The 20,503-nt window shown below is 35.9% G+C and overlaps 2 protein-coding genes across 2 annotated transcripts; both read left to right on the forward strand.

Annotated features, from left to right (window-relative positions):
* The first annotated feature begins 939 nt into the window (after positions 1-939).
* LOC149235042 (fasciclin-like arabinogalactan protein 19) lies at positions 940-1,512 on the forward strand. The gene has a single exon (XM_089368444.1). It carries the CDS (start codon positions 940-942, stop codon positions 1,510-1,512), a length of 573 nt encoding a protein of 190 aa, XP_089224570.1.
* Positions 1,513-15,572: 14,060 nt separating this feature from the next.
* LOC149235043 (fasciclin-like arabinogalactan protein 19) lies at positions 15,573-16,178 on the forward strand. The gene has a single exon (XM_089368445.1). The coding sequence runs from the start codon at positions 15,573-15,575 to the stop codon at positions 16,176-16,178; it is 606 nt and encodes a 201-aa protein (XP_089224571.1).
* The last annotated feature ends 4,325 nt before the right edge of the window (positions 16,179-20,503 follow it).

The raw sequence follows: 20,503 nt of genomic DNA on the forward strand, positions 1-20,503 counted from the left end.
CATTTTATTAAATAAAATTTAACTAATTATATAAAATTTATAATATAATAATTATTATAATAATAATATTATTAAAATTATATACTTATTGATATTAATATTAATATTAAATTTATATTTTCGAAATTTATCGTATATGTAATTGATATAAGTTTATTGATATATATCAACTACATTGATTTAAATTAATGTGATTGTGGTAATATATATAAAACTTTTATATCAGATTCTTTAAATTTGACATTCAGCGTTAGATAGAAAAAGAAAGGCGTAATTGAATACTCAGTTTCGGTGAAGAATATTTCTTAATTTTAAAATTGGGCGCTTTTCTTTTAAACATGAATAAATATCATATCAAATCAGTCCAACGATATGACATCATTTAGCTTCGTTCGTTGTGGACGGTATACGAACCGATAATTTCAACTAATTTATGCTTTGTTGATGGAAATTACCAAACGATGAATGCTTAAGCACGTCCTACATCACGCTACAAGCCCTCGGCGGTTGACCGTCAACATCGCTCACAACCATCCCAACGGCAACTCGGCGGACTTCAAAAGGTCTGTAAGTTCCTTTTAAATTTGAATCCAAATGAATAAATATGCGAGCAGATACACACGAGAAACGCCTACATTATAATCCATTTTCCTCTTATTCCTCTCCTTTGCTCTGCTGCAAAAAGAAAGAAGTTGGCCCTCGTTTCAAATGCGGTTGGCCGTCAACATCATTCACAACCATTCCAACGGCAACTAGGCGGACTTCAAAAGGTCTCAAAACTCCTTTTAAATTTGAATTCAAATGAATAATATGCGAGCAGATACACACGAGAAACGCCTACAGTATCTTCCATTTTCCTTCTATTGCTCTCCTTTGCTCTGCTGCAAAAAGAAAAGGAGGTAAAAAGAAAGAAGTTAGCCCTCGTTTCACTCACAGGAGATGGCAATGTCGACGGAAGTCCTGCTTCGGCTTAAGCTTTCTGCAATACTATTTCTGCTGTTCCTGCTCCTCGCGTTCTTTCATACGAGGACGCTGGCTCATGATCATCTACCTCCAGAGAAGGACCATATTCAATCCGTGATCAGAGCGCTGAGAGGGTCGGGGTATCGTTTTTTTGCCGCCAGCGTTAAGATGGTCGACATTCAATCCCTGCTTTCCTCTAAAGACTCGTACACATTCTTCGCTCCGCCTGACGAAGCTCTCTACGACTTATTTTTCACTTGCAAATCGTGGCAAGAATACATGGAGGCCGTGAAGTACCATATTGTGAATGTCAAGTTGTCGTATCACAATCTCAGACGTCTCCCAAACGGTGCGCAGCTCGACACGCTTATGCCGAACCGGAGCCTTATTCTTACCACCGTTTCCCCAGCCGAGGACGAGGACGTGGAGAAGGAGGATGCAGTCATGGTTAATAATATGGCCGTCTCTTTCCCTGATCTCTATTATGACAACCGCTTCGCCGTTCATGGACTCACTGCCGCTGTCGATGTATTGTCCGTTCATGGTTAATAATATGGCCGTCTCTTTCCCTGATCTCTATTATGACAACCGCTTCGTCGTTCATGGACTCACTGCCGCTGTCGATGTATTGTCCGTTCTTGCGTCCTCGAAAGCCCCTCAAGCGATGGCTACTGCATCTTGGGAAAGCGAATTTCTTGGCAATCTTTTAGCCGAACGTAAGACATTAAATGTCTGCTCTGATCCAATCCAGAATGTTTCTGTTATTTTCACTTGCGCATTTCCGATTCGCCACCCCCACCACCACCAGTGAAAACACCGCTCTCTCTTTCAGTCTCCCTCTCATTCTCGCCACCGTCTTCATGTGGGATGTGTACATACCCATACATCTTCTGTTGATATTGATGTCATCCAAGAAACTTAGGCATCTCAAACAGCTGCATCATCGGCAAAAGACGCTCAGTTCGTTCATTGATGCTACTCATACATCTCAGACTTTTGGTAAAATAATGTGTATAATCAAGATAGAAATTGTGCATGAGCCAAGTAATATGTTGAGTATATCAATGCAATTCACATAAATACAAATGTGCTCATGTTTTTATTATTGGAAACTTACATGTAGATGCGTAAAATTTTGGATTTATTTGGTTTTATGAATTAAAACACCGAATTGTTTCTCTGCCGATGGCTTCACAATGGTATTAAAACTTTCCTTGAATATAACAGAAACCCATCTCAACCGTTTTGTCGAATAATAATTCATAACAGCTTTGGGAGGAAATATTTCTTTATTTCAATTAAAAGCGAAGCCATCTTTTGAATTCAAAAACACTTTAAAAATTGAGATATAAACTACCAAACCATGTTATAATGAGAAAAATACAGAATAATTGAATAAAAATGTTTTCAACATTTTAGAATAGAAAGCTTCCAATAGTGGAATGGCGCCTTCCTCGTCATAAAAATCATCTTTATATTTGAAAGCGTGGAATGGTGAAGATTCATGGCAGTTTTCTGGAATCACACATTAATGCAATCAGGAATCAATGTATTTCAGAATGAATGTCAGAAGAACAATAAACTTATAAAGTAGACAATGATAAATCTTTGTCATTTGTTTTATAAGTAAGACAAAATATAGTTACAATTGCATGATTGTTAAGTCACATTTTTCCTCATTACAGAGCAGAGTGAGCTTGATCATCACTAAATACTTGTGTTCCTAAATGCTACCCAGAAGAAGTTTATATAATAAATGTTTTTTCTATATGAAATTGTTAAATAATTGTAACAGATTAGTTAGGTGTAAAACTAAATCAAGTCTAAAGTGTCAGTACTTCTGATATTCAAGTAGATTTATTGGGTATATAGTATTATAATGAAATATTTGTATAGAGAAGGGTGTGAATAAAAAAAATGTAGGCTGAGAAAGAATAGAGTGAAATAAGTAGAGATTTTTATTATCATAACAAAATCTATTAAACTTTTCTTTCATAATTTTCACCAAAATAAGATTTTCCACATAAATTTGGTATTCTGTGTTTGAGTAATTTTTTGTTTCAATGTATGAATTTTTTTTATTTGTAAGTCAAATATTTTTTCTATTCTATTTAATGTATTTAATTAATCAGAGTAACAGTGCATTAACAAGACAAACACAGAACAATAAAGACCAAAAATAAACCTGCTCGCAAGAAGAAAAAGACGCCCCCGATGTTAGGTAAAACACTGCTCTTTGGTGGAAATAGAACATTCTAGTATAGTCAGCTGGAACAACCACAGGACCACCCGAAAGTATCAATTACTGGCAAGTGGAAGGAATTACTGGCAAGTGGAAGGAAAACCATAATGAAATGCTATTTATTATCAGCCAGGGAAAGCTGAAGAGAACCTTGTCTGCGTTTTTCGTTTTTAAATGCAGCGACTTCTGTTTAGTCTTGGATAATATGGCCATTCATTACATGGGATTTAGTATATGATATGTTAAATTTATTTTTAATTTTTCCGATGTTAATGAATTAACATAACTGGGTAGTTTTTTTTCCAAAGTATATGGTATGTTATTTTTTGGGCAATTGTTTTGGTCAAAGTTAATTCTCTCCCGAACCTTAACCAGTAAGAAAGAGATTTACAGACTGAATTTTAAAATCTATTTTAAGTTTGAAAAATAATTATAGAATAATAATATAATTTTATAGTTAATTTGTGAATCTAAATAAACTAAAATGTATGATAGACAAATTACTATACAAAATAAAAGTAATAAATTAACATTTTATATATAAGAAAAAAAACTAATAATAAAAGTTTTATTGGATTTCAACTCTAATCAATAAATTTTTATTTTTTTTTTAATTTGAATTTTAAAAATAAAAATGCCAAAAATAAAAGTTTGTATTAGATTTGAACTTTAATCAATAAAACTTGTTCTTTTGTTTAGATTTGAATTTTAATAAATTTAAATTAATAATTTAAAATTTAATGTATTTTTGTGATCAATAGATTTATTTATTTGATTTTTTTTATTTTTTTCATAAAAGTAATTTTTGTATAATTCTATATTTAAAAGTAAAAAAAATTCTCAAATGTTGAAAGTTGCCCGATCAAACTTGAATACTGAAGTTCCACTCTAATTACAATCTCATATATTTTGGTTGATCATTTTTTTGTTAAAGAGACATGTTATTTTATGTTGACACTGTCCACACATTTACATGTATATTCCTAGGAAAGAAAGATGGGCATGTTTATGTATTTTATATTTTAATAAAAAGTATGTTTATGTATTTTATATTTTAATAAAAAGTACTAAAAATTTTAAAATATTAATCAATATAAAGTAATTTTTTATAATTTTTAGTTGTATAATATATATTTAAAAATAATATAATTTTATAAATTTTACAAATTTATGATAAAATTTAAGTTAACGATAAAATATTATTATATAATTGTTCAAAATCGCAATTAGATTCTACTTTCTATGTTCTTCTCCACTTATCTAAATATCATTTTTAAATATCCAAAAATGAATATAAGAGAAACCCATCTCAAACATTTTGTCGAATCATAATTCATAACAGCTTTGAGATGATATATTTTTTAAATTCACTTAAAAGTGAAAATATATTTTAAGTTCAAAAAATTATCTCATTAATTTTTTTATGTATTTTTGTGATCAATAAATTAATATTATTCATCTTTTCATTAAAATGGTTTTGTATAATTATATATAGAAGCCAAAAAAAATCATCACTTCCACGATTATGAATGATCCTAACCAATGCATTTCATTTTCCCATGGTGCTTTAAGAACTTACTATCATATAGAAGAACATATCTTACAACTATAAAAGATTTCCATTTGATGTGTGTGTCATGCCACGCCTTCTGCCTTTGCTTTTCAACAATTTGGTGGAGGTCTACTAGAAACCTAACTTCATCCAGCTCCCAGAGTTCTTCTAGCAGCTTTGGAATTGAATCATATTTTGTCATGTGAGTGGCCTGCGCAATAAAAAGGTCGGGGATGGTAAATTCAACAGGGATTATGACTTGTCATCCCTGTACTAATTGGAAGGGCATATACTTGTGTAATCGCAAGACAATCGTACGATAACCCATAGGGTAGTTGGCACCCACTAGTCCCAATTATCTTTGTTCAGCAAGCATATCTTGGTGAGTCCCCTCTTTAAGATTTTGTTAAAAACTTCCATAGTACCATTTGCTTGAGGGTGTTACGAGTTGCTCTTATGGTGCTATAACATAAAGTTTTGTAGAAATTAGGTGAGAATTGCATTAATGAAATGGATCCCCTAGTCATTTATGAGGCTTCGGGGGCACCTAAACATGTGATGATATTCTCGAAAATGAATCTAGTGACAGTGTTTACAGTGCAATCTTTGATTGATGCCACTTCATCCGATCTGGTAAGGTTCTCTGTGGCAGTGATAATATATTTTTCATGGGAGTGGTGTGATAGTGGGTTAATAGGTCCTATAAAGTCAATTTCCTGTCTCAAAAACCTACAGTGTTTGTACTTGTTGTAAAGGAAGTTCATCCTAATGCGATTGATTTCCAACCCTTTGGTAAATGTCACACCTCTAGGTGTATTCTTTTGTGTCTCAGAAAACTGTGAGCCTCCAGAGTCCCGCTTGCAACACTTTCCTCATGGTCACCTTGCCCCAAACATACCAACCCACAACTCCTAAATGACACTCCCATAATACATCCCGTCTCTCATGATCAAGAACACATCTTCGCAATATCTGATCAAGGCCCAACTTGTATAGTGGTCCTAGGATCAACTGGTAATCTGCAATGCGAACCACCATGTTCCTTCATTGTGTCGTTATGTACCCTTCCGAGAATTTACCTATGGCTATAAATACTGCAATGTCCTCCAAATAGTCTGGTAGGGATTCGACTTGAAACAGGTCAGCATCTCGTAGTTGATCATCTACTTACCCTCTAGTTTCGCTTGACTCTAATCGAGAAAAGTGATCGAGGCCTACGTTCTATCTACCTAGCTTGACAATTACTTCAAATGTGAACTCTTGGAACAAAATAAGCCATTTTCAAATCCTTCCTTCGAGTACGAGCTTATTCACAAAGTATTTTAGGGTAGAATGATCAGTGAATAATTTGAATGGATCCCCCAAGAGGTAGTGCCAAAAGATAGTCACAAGCACTTTTCACTCAGTCGTGGTATAATTCTTTTTTTTCGTGGATAATTTTCTACTAGCAAAGTAAATGGGGTGATCAATATTTTTGTCTCTAGGCTGAGCTAGGACATCCCATAAGGCGATACCCAATGCGTCAACGTGTACATGGGATTTCTTATTCCAATTTGGATAAACTAGGATTGGTGCACATGCTAGTTCTTCCTTCAGCACATTAAAAGAAACTTCACATTCCTTTGACCATGTAAACCTTTTGACTTTCTTCAATACCTTCTACAGTCACGCAGTAATAGTAACATAGTTGCGGATGAACCTCCTATAAGATCCTATGTGACCAAGGTTAGATCTCAATTGTTTGACGGTTGTTGGTAGCCCAATTTTTAGAATCATTGCGACCTTAGTGGGATCAATACATACTTCATCTTTTCAAACTATATGGCCCAAAATTTTCTCGAAAGGAACAACGAATATGCATTTTTTTAGGTTTAGGGACATTGGTAGCTATCTACAATGGTCAAACATCACTCAGCAAACTGGAATGCTTATTTAACAAACTGTAGATGGTCCAGTCATCCATGTAAACTTCTTGAACCCTGTGAATATAATCCCTGAAAGTAGCAATTACAATTCTTGATAATATTACTGGCACATTCTTGAGTTCAAAAGGCATAACATGATATGCATAAGATCCGCATTCAGTGGTGAATGTGGTTTTCTTCTTGTCTTCCTCCATAATCTAGACTTGATGGTAACTAGAGAATCCATCTGGAAACGAGTAAGATTTATTTCCTGCCACATTGTCTGGAACTTCGTCGCTTAACAAGGTAGGGAAGAGGTCATTGCTTAGACTGCAGAAATTCATGTAGACCCAAATTCCTTCAGTGTCCTTCTTGTTCTGTATAAAAATTGGACTAACCCATTCAGCCTCGTTGACTGGGAATATAAGCTTTGCCACCAACATTTTATCTATCTCCTTCTTCACTTTCTCTTTGACTCTCGAATATAGCCTATACGACCGATGTTTCACTGGATTTGCACCAAATTTAAGCATAGTCTTCATTCCCCCTAACTCTCCCTTGATCCCCTTAAGCTCTTCAATATACAAAGTGAAAAAATCTTTGTATTCTCTTAGGAGATCGAATATTTCCTTGGTACTTGGCTCATCCTAGTAATCTCTGGTTGAGGCTAGTTTTAGATTCTCATTAGTGTCGAACTTATGTTTCCTCAACTTCAAAGATAGTAGTTGCGAACCATTGGTGATAGGCCCATCTTCAACACTTTGTTCCGTTAGTTTCCTTAAACATCATATGCCTCAATTCCTCTAAGTCATCCTCATGTGGCTCTTGTTCGATCTTTCCACAAGGTACGACGTCATGGAATCTGGATTCATATAGATGCTCAAAGGTGTCATGTTCTGTACATCCCTCTGTCAACTTTCTTGCTGTAAGAAGAACCCATTCAATAGTTTGCAAAGAGTCGTGATTTGTTCACCACTAGCAGTAAAGGAAAAATATCTAATAAATTGAGCTTCCATATAGTCCCAATCATCGCTCTGTCTCCTTATCTCCTCCTTTACATACCATGCATTCATAAATGTCCACAAGTTGTGTATATATTTGTCCACCCATAAGTCCTCTGGAAGCCCTTCCTTGATCCAACTAGCCTTACAATCTTGTAGGTGTCGCTAAGGGTTGGAGATCCCCCTATACTTAATGAACTTCTATGGGTAATCCTATGAATGCCCGAATATGACTCTCATCATTGTCTTAATCTCTTACCATTCTCCAAGATGGTTGAAGTGAGATCTCCACCACCTTGTTGGTGTTGCTTCTAAGGAGACATCTAGTAAGGGTAATTTTTGTTCTTCAAAGAAAGTTTCATAAACTATGTTAATAAAATCATTAACCGATTCCATTCCATTGAATATAAGGAATTCTCAAAACTTAATACCAACCCAGTTGATATGATGGATCATGGCGTAATGCCTGGTGTTGATCTCGTACCCACCTTGTTTCCATCCATCCCAAGCGGCCTCAGAGATGGCCTTTGAGCTTTAAATGCTCCTCTCAATGATTGATCGCTTTGCCATTAGATTGATATAATCTTCTCTTCTTCCCGTTCTTATTAGGCATAACTGATCCACACAACTTAGGTTCTTCTGTGTTATATGTCGGCTCGATGAAACTTGGTCCTTGGTATGGTTCTAGGGTTTATATCACTCTGACTCTCTCCACTTCAAATGGCATCAACTCCTTCTTTACCTCAATTATCATGTAATTCTCAAAGGCCCAATCTATTCCAAACAATGTCAGATAGGTGTCTTTTCCCACCATAATGTTTATTACTTCAAAGTCGGTATAAATTTTCACCCCTTCTATGTCAACTTCTACATCCTCTAGCCTTCCAATTGAAAGGATAAAATATTTATTTTCCATACATAGCTGAATTGGAGAAAATACAAACTTAGACCTTCCTAGGGTTTCCCAGGTTTTTCTTGTTAGGATATTCACATCGCCCAGATCCAACATTTCATCCTTGATTTGGAAGCCCGAAATCTGAGCATCAATCTAGAACTCCCTTCCTATTCTCTTCTTGGTCCTTCACACCCTTCGAGAGTGTATCTCGAGTAAGGTTACAAAAATGAGTCCTTCGTTGCCCTCTCCCTCCTTTACAACAAATTTAATATTTTCCCACAATTTGCTGACCATCTAATCATCATTCACAATTTGTAAAAACAACTTGAACCATTCTTCTATGGGTCGGGCATTAGATTGTGGTAGGTCTAGGCTCCTAGATTTTAAACATATTGGATGTTCTCCTTGGGCTTCATTGCTTAAATTCAGTTTGTTAAAATCCTCTATGAATTCCTTGTAGTACTTCTTTTCTATTCATAATCATATGAACATTTTGGGGAGGCTGCTTTTACGATTTTGCATTGTTAAGTGGCTCCAACATCAACTCTAGTCTTCTTCCCTCCATGGGTGACTATGTTGATCTTTGAGAGGAGAGTTGTTTGAGGTACCCTTGGTTCAGAATTGATTAAATTTTCTCCCGTTTGGTAGTTGTGCTCTTACCACCAGGAAATCAGCTCTGGACAATCTTCTATTGCATGTGTGTTAACACTACGCTGAGAGCACAAAGGTCTTCTGGGTAGTGGGAAGTCTCTGGTAACGTGCCCCTCTTGATCATAGTTGAAGCAACAAACCGGACCTCTGCCTCTTGTTCTTCCCCCTGTTTTTCCTCCTCCTCCTCGTCCCCCAGGATTCTAATTCATCTAGTAGGCAATTCAATCCAATCAATCATTTAGGCCATCTAACACCCTACACTAATCAATATGATGAGTTGGCGAACCACAAAATTCACAAAAAGTATTGTTTGGAACACTAGAGTATTTCTGTAGAATTGGACAAAGGTGAGGGAGATGTCGATATGTTCTGCATATTTCACAGTACTTGGTGTTGTGCTCTGCTAGTTCGGAAATGCATGGAACTGAGTGCCTCCTGTATATAGTTGACTGTGCATCTCGATCTATGCAACTCCTGCGACAGGTAAAGACGTGGATGGCCCCCATGTTGCAGAGGGAGTGCTCAGGCCCCGCAACCTTGGGCACTTCGCAACACAATGCCCCTCGACAAGGCAGTTGGTACACCATACATGTAGTTGTGCAGGTCGTGTTAGTTGCAAGTCCCCCAGCTTCTCTTTATATCTGCAATTTGATGTTCTAGACCTAATATAGAGGGGTTGTTTGAGGCTGCTCACCCCTGTATTCATGTGGGTATCTAAACATAGCCTCGATTTGAGTCACATTTTCTAGGGCATATTGTAGATTCTCAATTTTTTTCTGAGTCAATGGCGTGCCAGTAAGGGGTAATAACACTTTAATGAACCAATCCCTTTGATGATTGAGGTGAATCAGGTATCTCAACTTTCCAATGACATCTTTAAACCGCCACCATTAGTTCTTAGTAAGTTTCCCCTTCCCACTGCTTGATTTCCCATAACTTAGACAACCCTTGTTGGTTAGTTTGGGGAAACATAAATTCTTGAACAAACTCCTGTTTGACTTCATCTACCTTTGGATTATGTTGTAATGAAGACGTTTTGATGAACCATCACAATTCCCTCTCCTAAAGAGTGGTTTGAAATTCAATCAATTTTGTACCATTCACGGTCTAGCGAGTCCTCCACATGGCTTCACATAAGTACCAATATTGTTTTAAGTCCTCATTCCCTCTTCCAGAGAACTCGAGATATCGAGTAAATAATCTTTCCATGCTTGATTGAATTTGTGGGAGGAGTAAAATCCATGAGAACTGTATTGCAATGAACCTTGGAGACTTGTACTACTATTACTATTTTTAGTACCACTGGTACCAACCTTGTAGGTAGGGTGCACATTGTGAACCTTTACAATTTTAATTAACTTAGACAAAAATTGTTGAGGGTTGTGATAAAGTACCAAGGGAAGCTTGGGAGAGGTAATACCTGATTAGCTGGGCAACGAATCACTACTTACGGGGGAAACATCATTCTAAGAAAACAATCTTCTCATAGTGAAGTGCATGTCATCATCCGGGCCTTCCTCAAAGCTTATGAATCCCATTCCATCTGAAATTCCCATCTTTTCTAGCAGGGTGGAGTCTCTACTGCTCCTCTAATCCTCCATCACTATAGTTGTCTCGGCCTCTCATATTTGACAAGTCTTCACTCTAGCACTGTCCCCACTGCTCCACAACTTTAGTTGACTTATTTATCTTTCTTTTTCCTCTAGACTTCCCAACACCACTCCTTCTTAGTGTAGTTCTCTTTGACTTCTATCAATATCGTGTAGAGCTCTCTCCCGCCATTCTTCAAGTCTCTATGATCTCCTTTGTGCCCTCAAATCTCTAGCCCTTTAGAAGTTATCGCATCCATTTCTTTAATATTTTCATTACTCCCAGTTAGGTAGCATCCCTCCCCTTAAGTCCTTCCCCAAGTACTAGGCCTTTCCGCTGCCATGGGTGGGTTATGAGACACCAACAAGTTTTCTTCCACCATTAAAAACTTAATGCACAACATAATTTCCCTTAACAGTATTTCTCACAATCTCGACTTGAACACGACCTCAACCTTAGAGAACTATTAATGACTCTCCACAACAATCTGAATAATGTATGCCTCTGTTGTGGCTTGCACCACAAAATCTATATCTCATGTCGGATCTGGGTCAAGCTGATGTAGCTCAACAAGACTTGCTTAAGTCCAAGTACGATTAGACTGGTTATGTCCACTAGTCTTTCCCTTTATTTAAAATCTCTGCAACCAATTGTAAAGCTCCTCTAGGAACTTGCACCAGAAAATATCGTATTGATCACTCACAGGTTCTGCATGCAAGACTTCTTTCTTCAGCTGCTTCATACTTCGTCAACGGAGTTGAACTTGTGGAGAGGCGAACCATTCCACTTGTTCATGCCACCAATCTTGTAGTTCCTTCTTAAAGATCCTCGACACCATATTCCATACCCCTTTGGAAATTTTCAGGTCCCGACAATGGAACCATTTGTTGGCATAAAAATAATGGATGGGTTGAGATCTTGGGTTCAGGCACAGGGACCAACAAAGGCTCCATCGTAGTTGATGAGCCTCAAAAATGGATAATTATATGGGCTCATTCAACCTCCTAATTCGACTTAATCCACCATTCTCATTAGTTTATTGCATGTTTTTTATTATATTTATGCTAATAGAGTGAATTGGGTTAGTAATTATGCCAACAAGTCTAATGGGTGTTTTGTGCAGATTTTTAGTCAATTTTGAGACAAAATCAAAGGTTTTAATGAGCACTTGGCAGCCAAATTCGTGGAGGAACAAGGGAGAGGATTTGTAGGAAGGTGTCCCCTTCATTTATGGGCCCTTACCTCGAATTATCCACCATCAGCTTGGAGTTAAGGGGCCACCAAATCAATTATCACAAGGGCAGCCGAACAAGTGCCAGTAAAAGTGATGTTAACTATAAGTTTTGGCAGCCGAGTTCCTAAAGTTTAGGAGGGCTGTTGGGGTCCTCAATTTGTATAAATAAGAGGGCTTAAGGCCTCATTTCAGTTAGTCACTTTGTAGGCAGAAGTTGGCTAGTTTGTATTTCGATTTTAGTCAGTAGATTAGCTTTGCATTTCAGTACATTTTCAAGCTTTCCCTTGTGGACAGTTTTTGATGTAACTCTTCTGCTCAATAAAGATGAATCCAGCGTTGCACCAGCTCTAAATCTCTCTTAGGAGGCTGTAGCTCTTGGGGTTGGGCCCATATCAAGTGCCCAACACCTCCTTTGTTTACTCTCATGTGTCTTTGTTGCATTCTTAGAACAAAATATGCTATTTAGATTTAAATCTTGTTTTGTTATTTAGGTTGCTTTTGATGATTAAAGTAGCTTTTCATTTTCAGATTGATTTGATAGGTTGATTACTGAAAAAATCCTCGGAAAAAGGCCTCAGCACCTCTAATCTCACCTCTCCCTCAGTGGGATCGTGAGCTGGGACAAAGGTGACATTGCTGCCAACAAAAACACTGTTTTTGCTTTGTTATGCAATCATTAGTGTTGGAATTCTCATTTGCAAACGTTGATATTAATTGTGTTTAAATGCTCTAGTTTATGATTGCTTAGTTGCATAGTTATTTCACGTATTTCATTGCGAATAAACTTCTGTCCATTTCCTTTTGCTGTTACTTAGGTCAAATTAGAGTGAAGTAACTAGGTCATTGGTTTTCCAAGTGATTGTTTGTTCAGTTTGAAAAATAACTTGCAGAGTGCCTATCATACTTCTCCACCTACTTGCTCCACCCTCTACTTCAGATCCTTGCCTTACCATTGCCACGTCCTCACTTTGACCTAATTTCCATCTTTTCATGCAACATTGCTCTACCTCTCCTTGAACAAATCCAACCATCCTCGCCACTTCTCAGCTCCATCCACCAAGTCCTGGACCACCTCCAGCCCTTATCCTACCTCCATACCCACTCCTTCATCTTTGTCCATTCATCCATCCTCCAAAATCCCATTTCTGAACATCCTTTAGAAAAATTCCAGCCATCCTGTAGAAAACCACAGACATTCTGTAGAACTCGTGCAGACTTCCTGTAGAAGCTCACAAATGAGGTTTTTTAATAGCCAAATTCTGTGAAACTCTCTGGAAGGGTGTTAGGGACCCCTTAGGCCCTCTCTGAACCTTCCCGACCTCATCCAAACATTTCCTCTTGCCAATCCACCTCTGCACAGTCAAAACAATCAAATCACATGCATAATAATTCTGGCAACTTATTCAAAAATACAAAAAGATGTTTTTTTAGATGTTAATGTAGAAGTAGCTTAGACACATGCATTTTACCTTCCTAGAAGTCAATGGCATCTCTTTCAGTAGCTTGCATCCTCGTTCTTGCATCAGTAGGACTAGCTGGTAAAATTAAGGTTTGTTAGGGTTTGCATTTCCCTTCCGCTTTCAGTTTCTTTCTGCAAGTAGATTAGCCCCCTTTGAGTTAGCTTTCATCCATCAGTTAAAAAGCTTCTTCTAAGAGCTCATAGAAGTTGGCTTAAGCTCCTAGCGGACTTGTGCCAGCTGATCAAGTGACAGCTTTGGCAAGAGCTAGTACTTGTGCATACAGCATCGTTGCTTCCAAGTTTGTTACAAACTACCGGGTTGATAAAATTAAAGAAGGGAGTTCCAGGAGTTGCAGCATTATTGCTGCAATACTGGGGCTCACCAGTAGTCCAACACAACATCGACATTTTTACCTTATTCAGGATGAATAAGGTGTTTCACCCAAGGCGTGTTGTGACCTTAGTTAGTTAAGGGGTTGGAATCCGATGTCAAAATGAACCACATGGAGATTATCAATTCCCAGCAAACCCTGAACACTAATAGTTATCCACCAAAACATAGTAGATCAAGCGCACACAGAGAACTAATATCATATAGGTACAAGCATATTAAAATTTTGAAATAGCCACATAACGCTATACACAAAGTTACTGATATATCCCTGTAATCTCTTCTTCTATTAATTCCCGCAATAGTACAACATTTCATGTGGCTTGAAGGCCTCGTAGACATAACAAGAAAACAAACATGATAGGGAAATACATAAACAAGATAATAAGGAACATAGCAGGCTTGAATGACCCCAAAACAACATTTAAGTATGCTCTTTGTCTCCCTGCCCCCTTGGTTTTCCTGTCATCCTTCTTAAACCATGTGCTCACTTGGATTGTTACTTCTCCCTCGAATGCTTCACCTTTTTCCTCTTTCGGTTGCCTCAGTTGCTCGGTTGTGTCTACTTCATCAGCTATTAATGTTCCTTTCATCTCGGCTATGGTTGCCTAAGTCTGGATTTTTCTAACCATCCTTTGGCAACTCCCTTCTTTTTCTCTAGTTGTCTCCTTTGCTACTTCCCAACAGTTATCTATAGGAAAAATGTGACCAGCCTCTAAATTTATCAAATTTGATTCGCAAAATGAAGTCCCCAATAAAGCCTTATCGACCATAAATTTAAACAAACAACCATGATAACCATAAGAAGCCATACTGAATTATAACTTCACTATACTAGATGATAATAAACCCTCATCTACCATAACTTTATAGTATTTTACCAAAAAAAAAAAAAAAAAAAAAAACAAAACAAAAACTATAATCAATTATTGTACATTAATACTCCAGACTCATATAAATTTTCGACTAACAACCCTCTTAAACTAAAAATAGTTAATTACACTGATAGGCATATTCATTTCAAGTCACGGTGTGTAAGATTGTGAATTTTTTTTTTTTTTTTTAAATCGACAAACCAGATTCAATGTTCATAGAATATGCCTGGTCTCATTACTACATCTACGACTGTGATTTCTTGGAGCGCTCTCCTCTTGCATTACAAATTAAAATAAAATATTTGAATCACAAGTGCGGGTGGTATTGTGGGGAATGAATCATGAATTGCCACTGGTAACGTGGCAGTTGAGGTAATTCAAAGAAGTCTACTTGGGATATTGAAACAAATACTAAATAGTTTCGGAGTACCAAACGATGAATACCTAAACTCGTCCTAGGATCACGCGACAAGCCCTCGGCGGTTTGCGGTCAACATCGCTCACGACCATCCCAACAACGGCAACTCGGCGGACTTCAAAAGGTTTCTAAGTTCCTTTTAAATTTGAATTCAAATGCGGTTTGCCGTCAACATCGTTCACAACCTTTCCAACGGCAACTAGGCGGACTTCAAAAGGTCTCTAAGCTCCTTTTAAATCTGAATTCAAATGAATAAATATGCGAGCAGATACACACGAGAAACGCCTACAGTATCTTCCATTTTCCTCTTATTGCTCTCCTTTGCTCTGCTGCAAAGAGAAAAGGAGGAAGGACGAGGTAAAACCAAAGTAGTTAGCCCTCGTTTCACTCACACGACATGGCGATACCGACGGAATTCCGGCTTCGGCTTAAGCTTTCTGCAATACTATTTCTGATATTCCAGCTCTTCGCGTTCTTTCATATGAGGACGCTGGTTGATCATCATCTACCTCCACAGAAGGACGACATTCAGTCGGTGATCAGCGCTCTAAGTGGGTCGGGGTATCATTTTTTCGCCGCCACCCTTAAGATGGTCGACATTCAATCCCTGCTTTCCTCTGAAGACTCGTACACATTCTTCGCTCCGCCTGACGAAGCTCTCTACGACTTAATTTTCTCTTGCAAATCGTTGCAAGAATACATGGACGCGGTCAAGTACCATATTGTGAACGTCAAGTTGTCGTATCACATTTTCAGGCGTCTGCCAGACGGCGCGCAGCTCGACACGCTTATGCCGAACCGGAGCCTTATTCTTACCACCATTGCGCCGGACGAGGACGTGGAGGAGGATGCAGTACTGATGGTTAACAATGTGGCCGTTTCCTTCCCTGATCTCTATTACGACAACCGCTTTGCCGTTCATGGACTCACTGCGGCTGTCGATGTATTGTCCGTTCTTGCGTCTTGGAAAGCCCCTCAAGCGAATTTCTCGGAAACACTTTAGCCGAATCGAAGCCATTAAATGTCTGCTCTGATGCAATCCAGAATGTTTCTGTTATTGTCAATTGTGCATTTCCGATTCGCCACCCCCATCATCACCAATGAAAACACTCGCGCTCTCTTTTTCAGTCTCGTTCTCGTTCTCATTCTCGACACCGTCTTGATGAGTGATATTTGCATAACAATAAATCTTCTGTTGATGTTGATGTGATCCAAGAAACTTAGGCAACTCAAACAGCTGCATCCTCGATTCGTTGATGCTATTCATACATCTCAATACGTTTGTTAAAATACTGTGTATAATCAAGAGAGCAACTGTACATGTGCCGAGTAATATTTTCAGTATATCAATGGCATTCATATAAATAAAAATATGCTAATGTTTTATATTGGAGACTTATATGGAGATGGATTGGTGCATAAAATTTTGGATTTATTTGGTTTTATGAATTAAAACACAGAATTGTTTCTCTGCTTGTTACTTCACAACGGTATCAAAACTTCAAGAAATGAATCTAACGGAAACCCATCTCAAACGTTTTGTCGAATCATAAATATTCATAACAGCTTCGAGATGATCTATATCTTAAATTCACTTAAAAGCGTAGATATATTTTGAATTCAAAAATTTATCCCACTCATCTTTTCATGTATTTTTGTTATTAATAAATTTATCCCACTAATCTTTTAATGCATTTTTAAAGATTTCAGTAAAAATTATTTAAATTTATAATTTAATTAAATATTAAATTAATTAATAAAAATTAATATTTTAATAATTTTCGTTTATATAATATATATTTAAAAATATCTATAAATTTATATTAAAATTAGAGTTCACATAAATTAATATCATAGAGTTTTAAATGGTAATTAGGGTTTATTTCCATATTCCTTATTTCTTTTTACTTATCCCAAAGCTATTTTTATTTATATTGATCAGAAAATTGAATTAAAATTATTTACATGTAATAAATTATTTATAACTAACTAAAAATATGATATTTCGCTCGTAGGCGTTTCTATTTCTATTTCGACCCTCGGTGGATGAACCCACGATCATTTATAATTTTTAAATATATGGATGACTGCGAGTATGAGGTAATATGATTCCTCCCTAATCGACGACTGCGGGGATGGGGAGCCTCAAGCGACCGAATGAAAATCATTTTTGAAATTATTTTTAACGGAATTAAAGATAAAATTGACCGCGTGCTGAGTATCGGGCGAGAACGAAATAGGTAGAATATATTTAAGAAAGAAACTTAAAAACATGAAATATATAATTTAATTAAAAAAACCTAAACATATAAACATACAATTTTTTGTTAACTTGAAAACATAAACATATAATTTGATGTGTTCATAAATATAAACATAAAAATGTTTAACTTCAAAACAAAAACATGTAAACATGTAATTTAGTATATAAATATTTAACTTAATAAACCTATTAAATTATATTAAATTTAATATAAATATAAAATATGTGTAATATTAAATTAAATTTTAAATGTTTTTCGTAAATTGGTGGGATTATATTTTTATTATGTCCAAGTTTGATGCATAGATAATTGAACCAGTGCCTTCACATCTTCATAACAGAGCATCCTCACGGCCTATCCAAGGCCTCGTGGGCTCATAATTTAATTCGGCAAACCACCATACCAACCATATTGCCTTTTTAATTAAATGCTAAATGTTTAATGCCAAATATTAAGTTAAAATATTTAACTTTTAACTTTGAAATATTAACTTAAAATATTAATGTTTTATGTTAAATTGTTAAAGTTAAAATATTAAATATTAAATATTAAATATTAAAAATTAAATATTAAATAATAAAATATTTAATATTTAAATATTAAATAATAAAATATTTAATATTTAAATATTAAATATGGAATATTATAAATTAAATATCAAAGATTAAACATTAAATATTGAATATTAAATATTTTAAATATTAAATATTAAATATTTAAATGTTTAGTACTTAATATTAAATATTACATATTTTTAATATTTATATATTTGAAATTCCCTTATGGGTGACAAACAGTGAGGTTATTCTAATGCATGTGTCATGAAGGTGAACATCTAGCAATGGTAAGGAGGATGGTCACCTTGTCCTAGCTTCAAGATTGCTATTATGTTGTGTCAATTTTTTGGTTATATGTTTGAGGTCCAGGCTCTAGTAGTTTAACGAGCTTCTTTTGCCTTTGGCTTGCCTAGGAATGGTATATATTTCACCGTCGTTATCTCCTCCTTTGCCTCTGGCTCACAAAAGCACTAAGTTCCTCTCCCAAAGCAAGGTTTCTAATTTTATTTAGGGGTTTGAGTGAGTGACGCAAGGTTATTTTGCTGGCCTTAGAGACCTTTCTTGCATTGATAATTAACTTTCTTCATGGATGGCTTCTAATTTTGGAGGGTGTTTCTATCTGCTGTCAACTGGTTATATTTTGGGTCTTCTTATCTTTGTAGATATCCTATGGATTCTTGCAACTCACTGTTGGGTGAGAAATTTGGTTTGGTGGTGACAAAAATATCTAAAGGTGTTTGTGGGGACATTTTTATCAGTTTTTGGTTGGGTGTCTATTCGTTCAGTTTTGACTTTGCTTCTAGGTGCTTCCTCTAGTAGAGCTGACGACAGGGTCTTAGTTTGGTTGGTGTGTTTTCTAGTTGTGGTTTCACGTGTAATTCCCTAAGCTCGAGAGCAAAATTTGATAATTCCACAAGGTAGAAGTCTGCTAGATAATTCTGGGGTGCCTGTTGCTTTGTTGGGTTTCTTGGTGCGTCGGGAGGTTTTGTTGTTTGCTAGTGTTCCTGTCTCAGAAGTGTATCCCTGGGTCTTCACAATACGACCTATGTCATGTAATTCTTGCTCCAAGCCCCAACAAAGGGGAGCTTTGGCCAGCGAGGGCGAGTGCCGTAATGAGTCAAAGGTGGCATTGGCGGACCAAGTGACTTAGCATTCAGCGTGGGGTGGTAGAACTACTTGGAGTATGGTCCAGGAAGCCTTAGGGGCCCATGGTAGAAGGGGTGGTGTGAGAGCGACTCGGGGTGGTTGTGTAGCGGGGAATGGAAAGCATTGTAATGGACTCATGGGGTTGGAGTTGTTGGGTGAGGCCAAGAGTGTTGGTTTTGGTGTGCAGTGGTTGTTGGATGACACCGGTGTTTTGAGGATTGTCAAGATCTGGTCCAGTTTGTCTTAGATCACTTAGAAATTTATGATAAGGCTAGGAAGGAAGAACACGAGGCTTTTATTACTGCGATCAACCAACTACATTACTTTCAATGCCATCTTAGGGAAAGGATTGCGCTGGCTTGGCGTGGTCAAAATCTACTATTTGAAAAGATGGAAATGTGGATGACTCACTTCGAGAAAAATGTTTAGTGTATTTGTTGTCCCCCTCCCACTCTAAGGACTAGGCGAAACAACCCTGCATCTGATTGAGCATGGTTACAAGTGTTCTACTAGTTCCATTTGTCTTTTGGTTCTTGTGGCATGTTAAGTTGTGGATTGTTCTTTTAGTTTTGCTTTTGTTTATTTGCTATATGTTGTTATCTTTAGTCAACTAACTGAGTCAGAATGAGACTGCTTGCATTTTAATATCTATTTACTCAATTTTTTATAAACGAATAAAACCTGGATTTAAAAAAACCTATATATTAAATATGGAAAATATGAAAAATTTAAAAATAAAATATAAAATAAAAAATATGAAATACTAAAATTAAAAAAAAAAATATTATTTATTAAGAAATTAGGTATCAAGTATCAAATATTAAATATCAAATGAAATATTTTCAATATTGATGCCAAAAAAATTGAAAATTAATACTATAAAATTTCATGTAAAATGTGAAATATGAAATAAAATATTATATTGAAATGCAATATGAAATATTGAATTAAATATTGATGTATAATTAAATAGGAAATAATAAACGAAACTCAAATATTGAAAATTAAATATAGATTTAAATGCAGAAAATTTATATTAAATATAGGATTTATTTGTGAATATTGAATAATGGACATGGAACAAAATATTAAATATAATATTATATATTCAATATTAAAAATTAAAAAATGACTTTTAAATTGATAATGAAATATTTGAAAATATTAAAAATAAACTAGCAATTATTTAGTTAGGATTTACAAAAATAGAAAACGAAACATTAAATTACTGAATTGAAAAAAGATAAAGGAAAAGATGAAATAGAAAACATTTTAAAGATTACATATATTTGAGATATAAAATATGTAAAAATTATATAAGATTTAATTTGATGTATGTATTACAGTGAATTTGTCTAAAC

The sequence above is a fragment of the Pinus tabuliformis genome, chromosome 8 (genome assembly GCF_031772625.1).
Source record: "Pinus tabuliformis cultivar Carrire ecotype Pingquan chromosome 8, CPIR1, whole genome shotgun sequence".
Lineage (NCBI taxonomy): Eukaryota > Viridiplantae > Streptophyta > Pinopsida > Pinales > Pinaceae > Pinus > Pinus tabuliformis.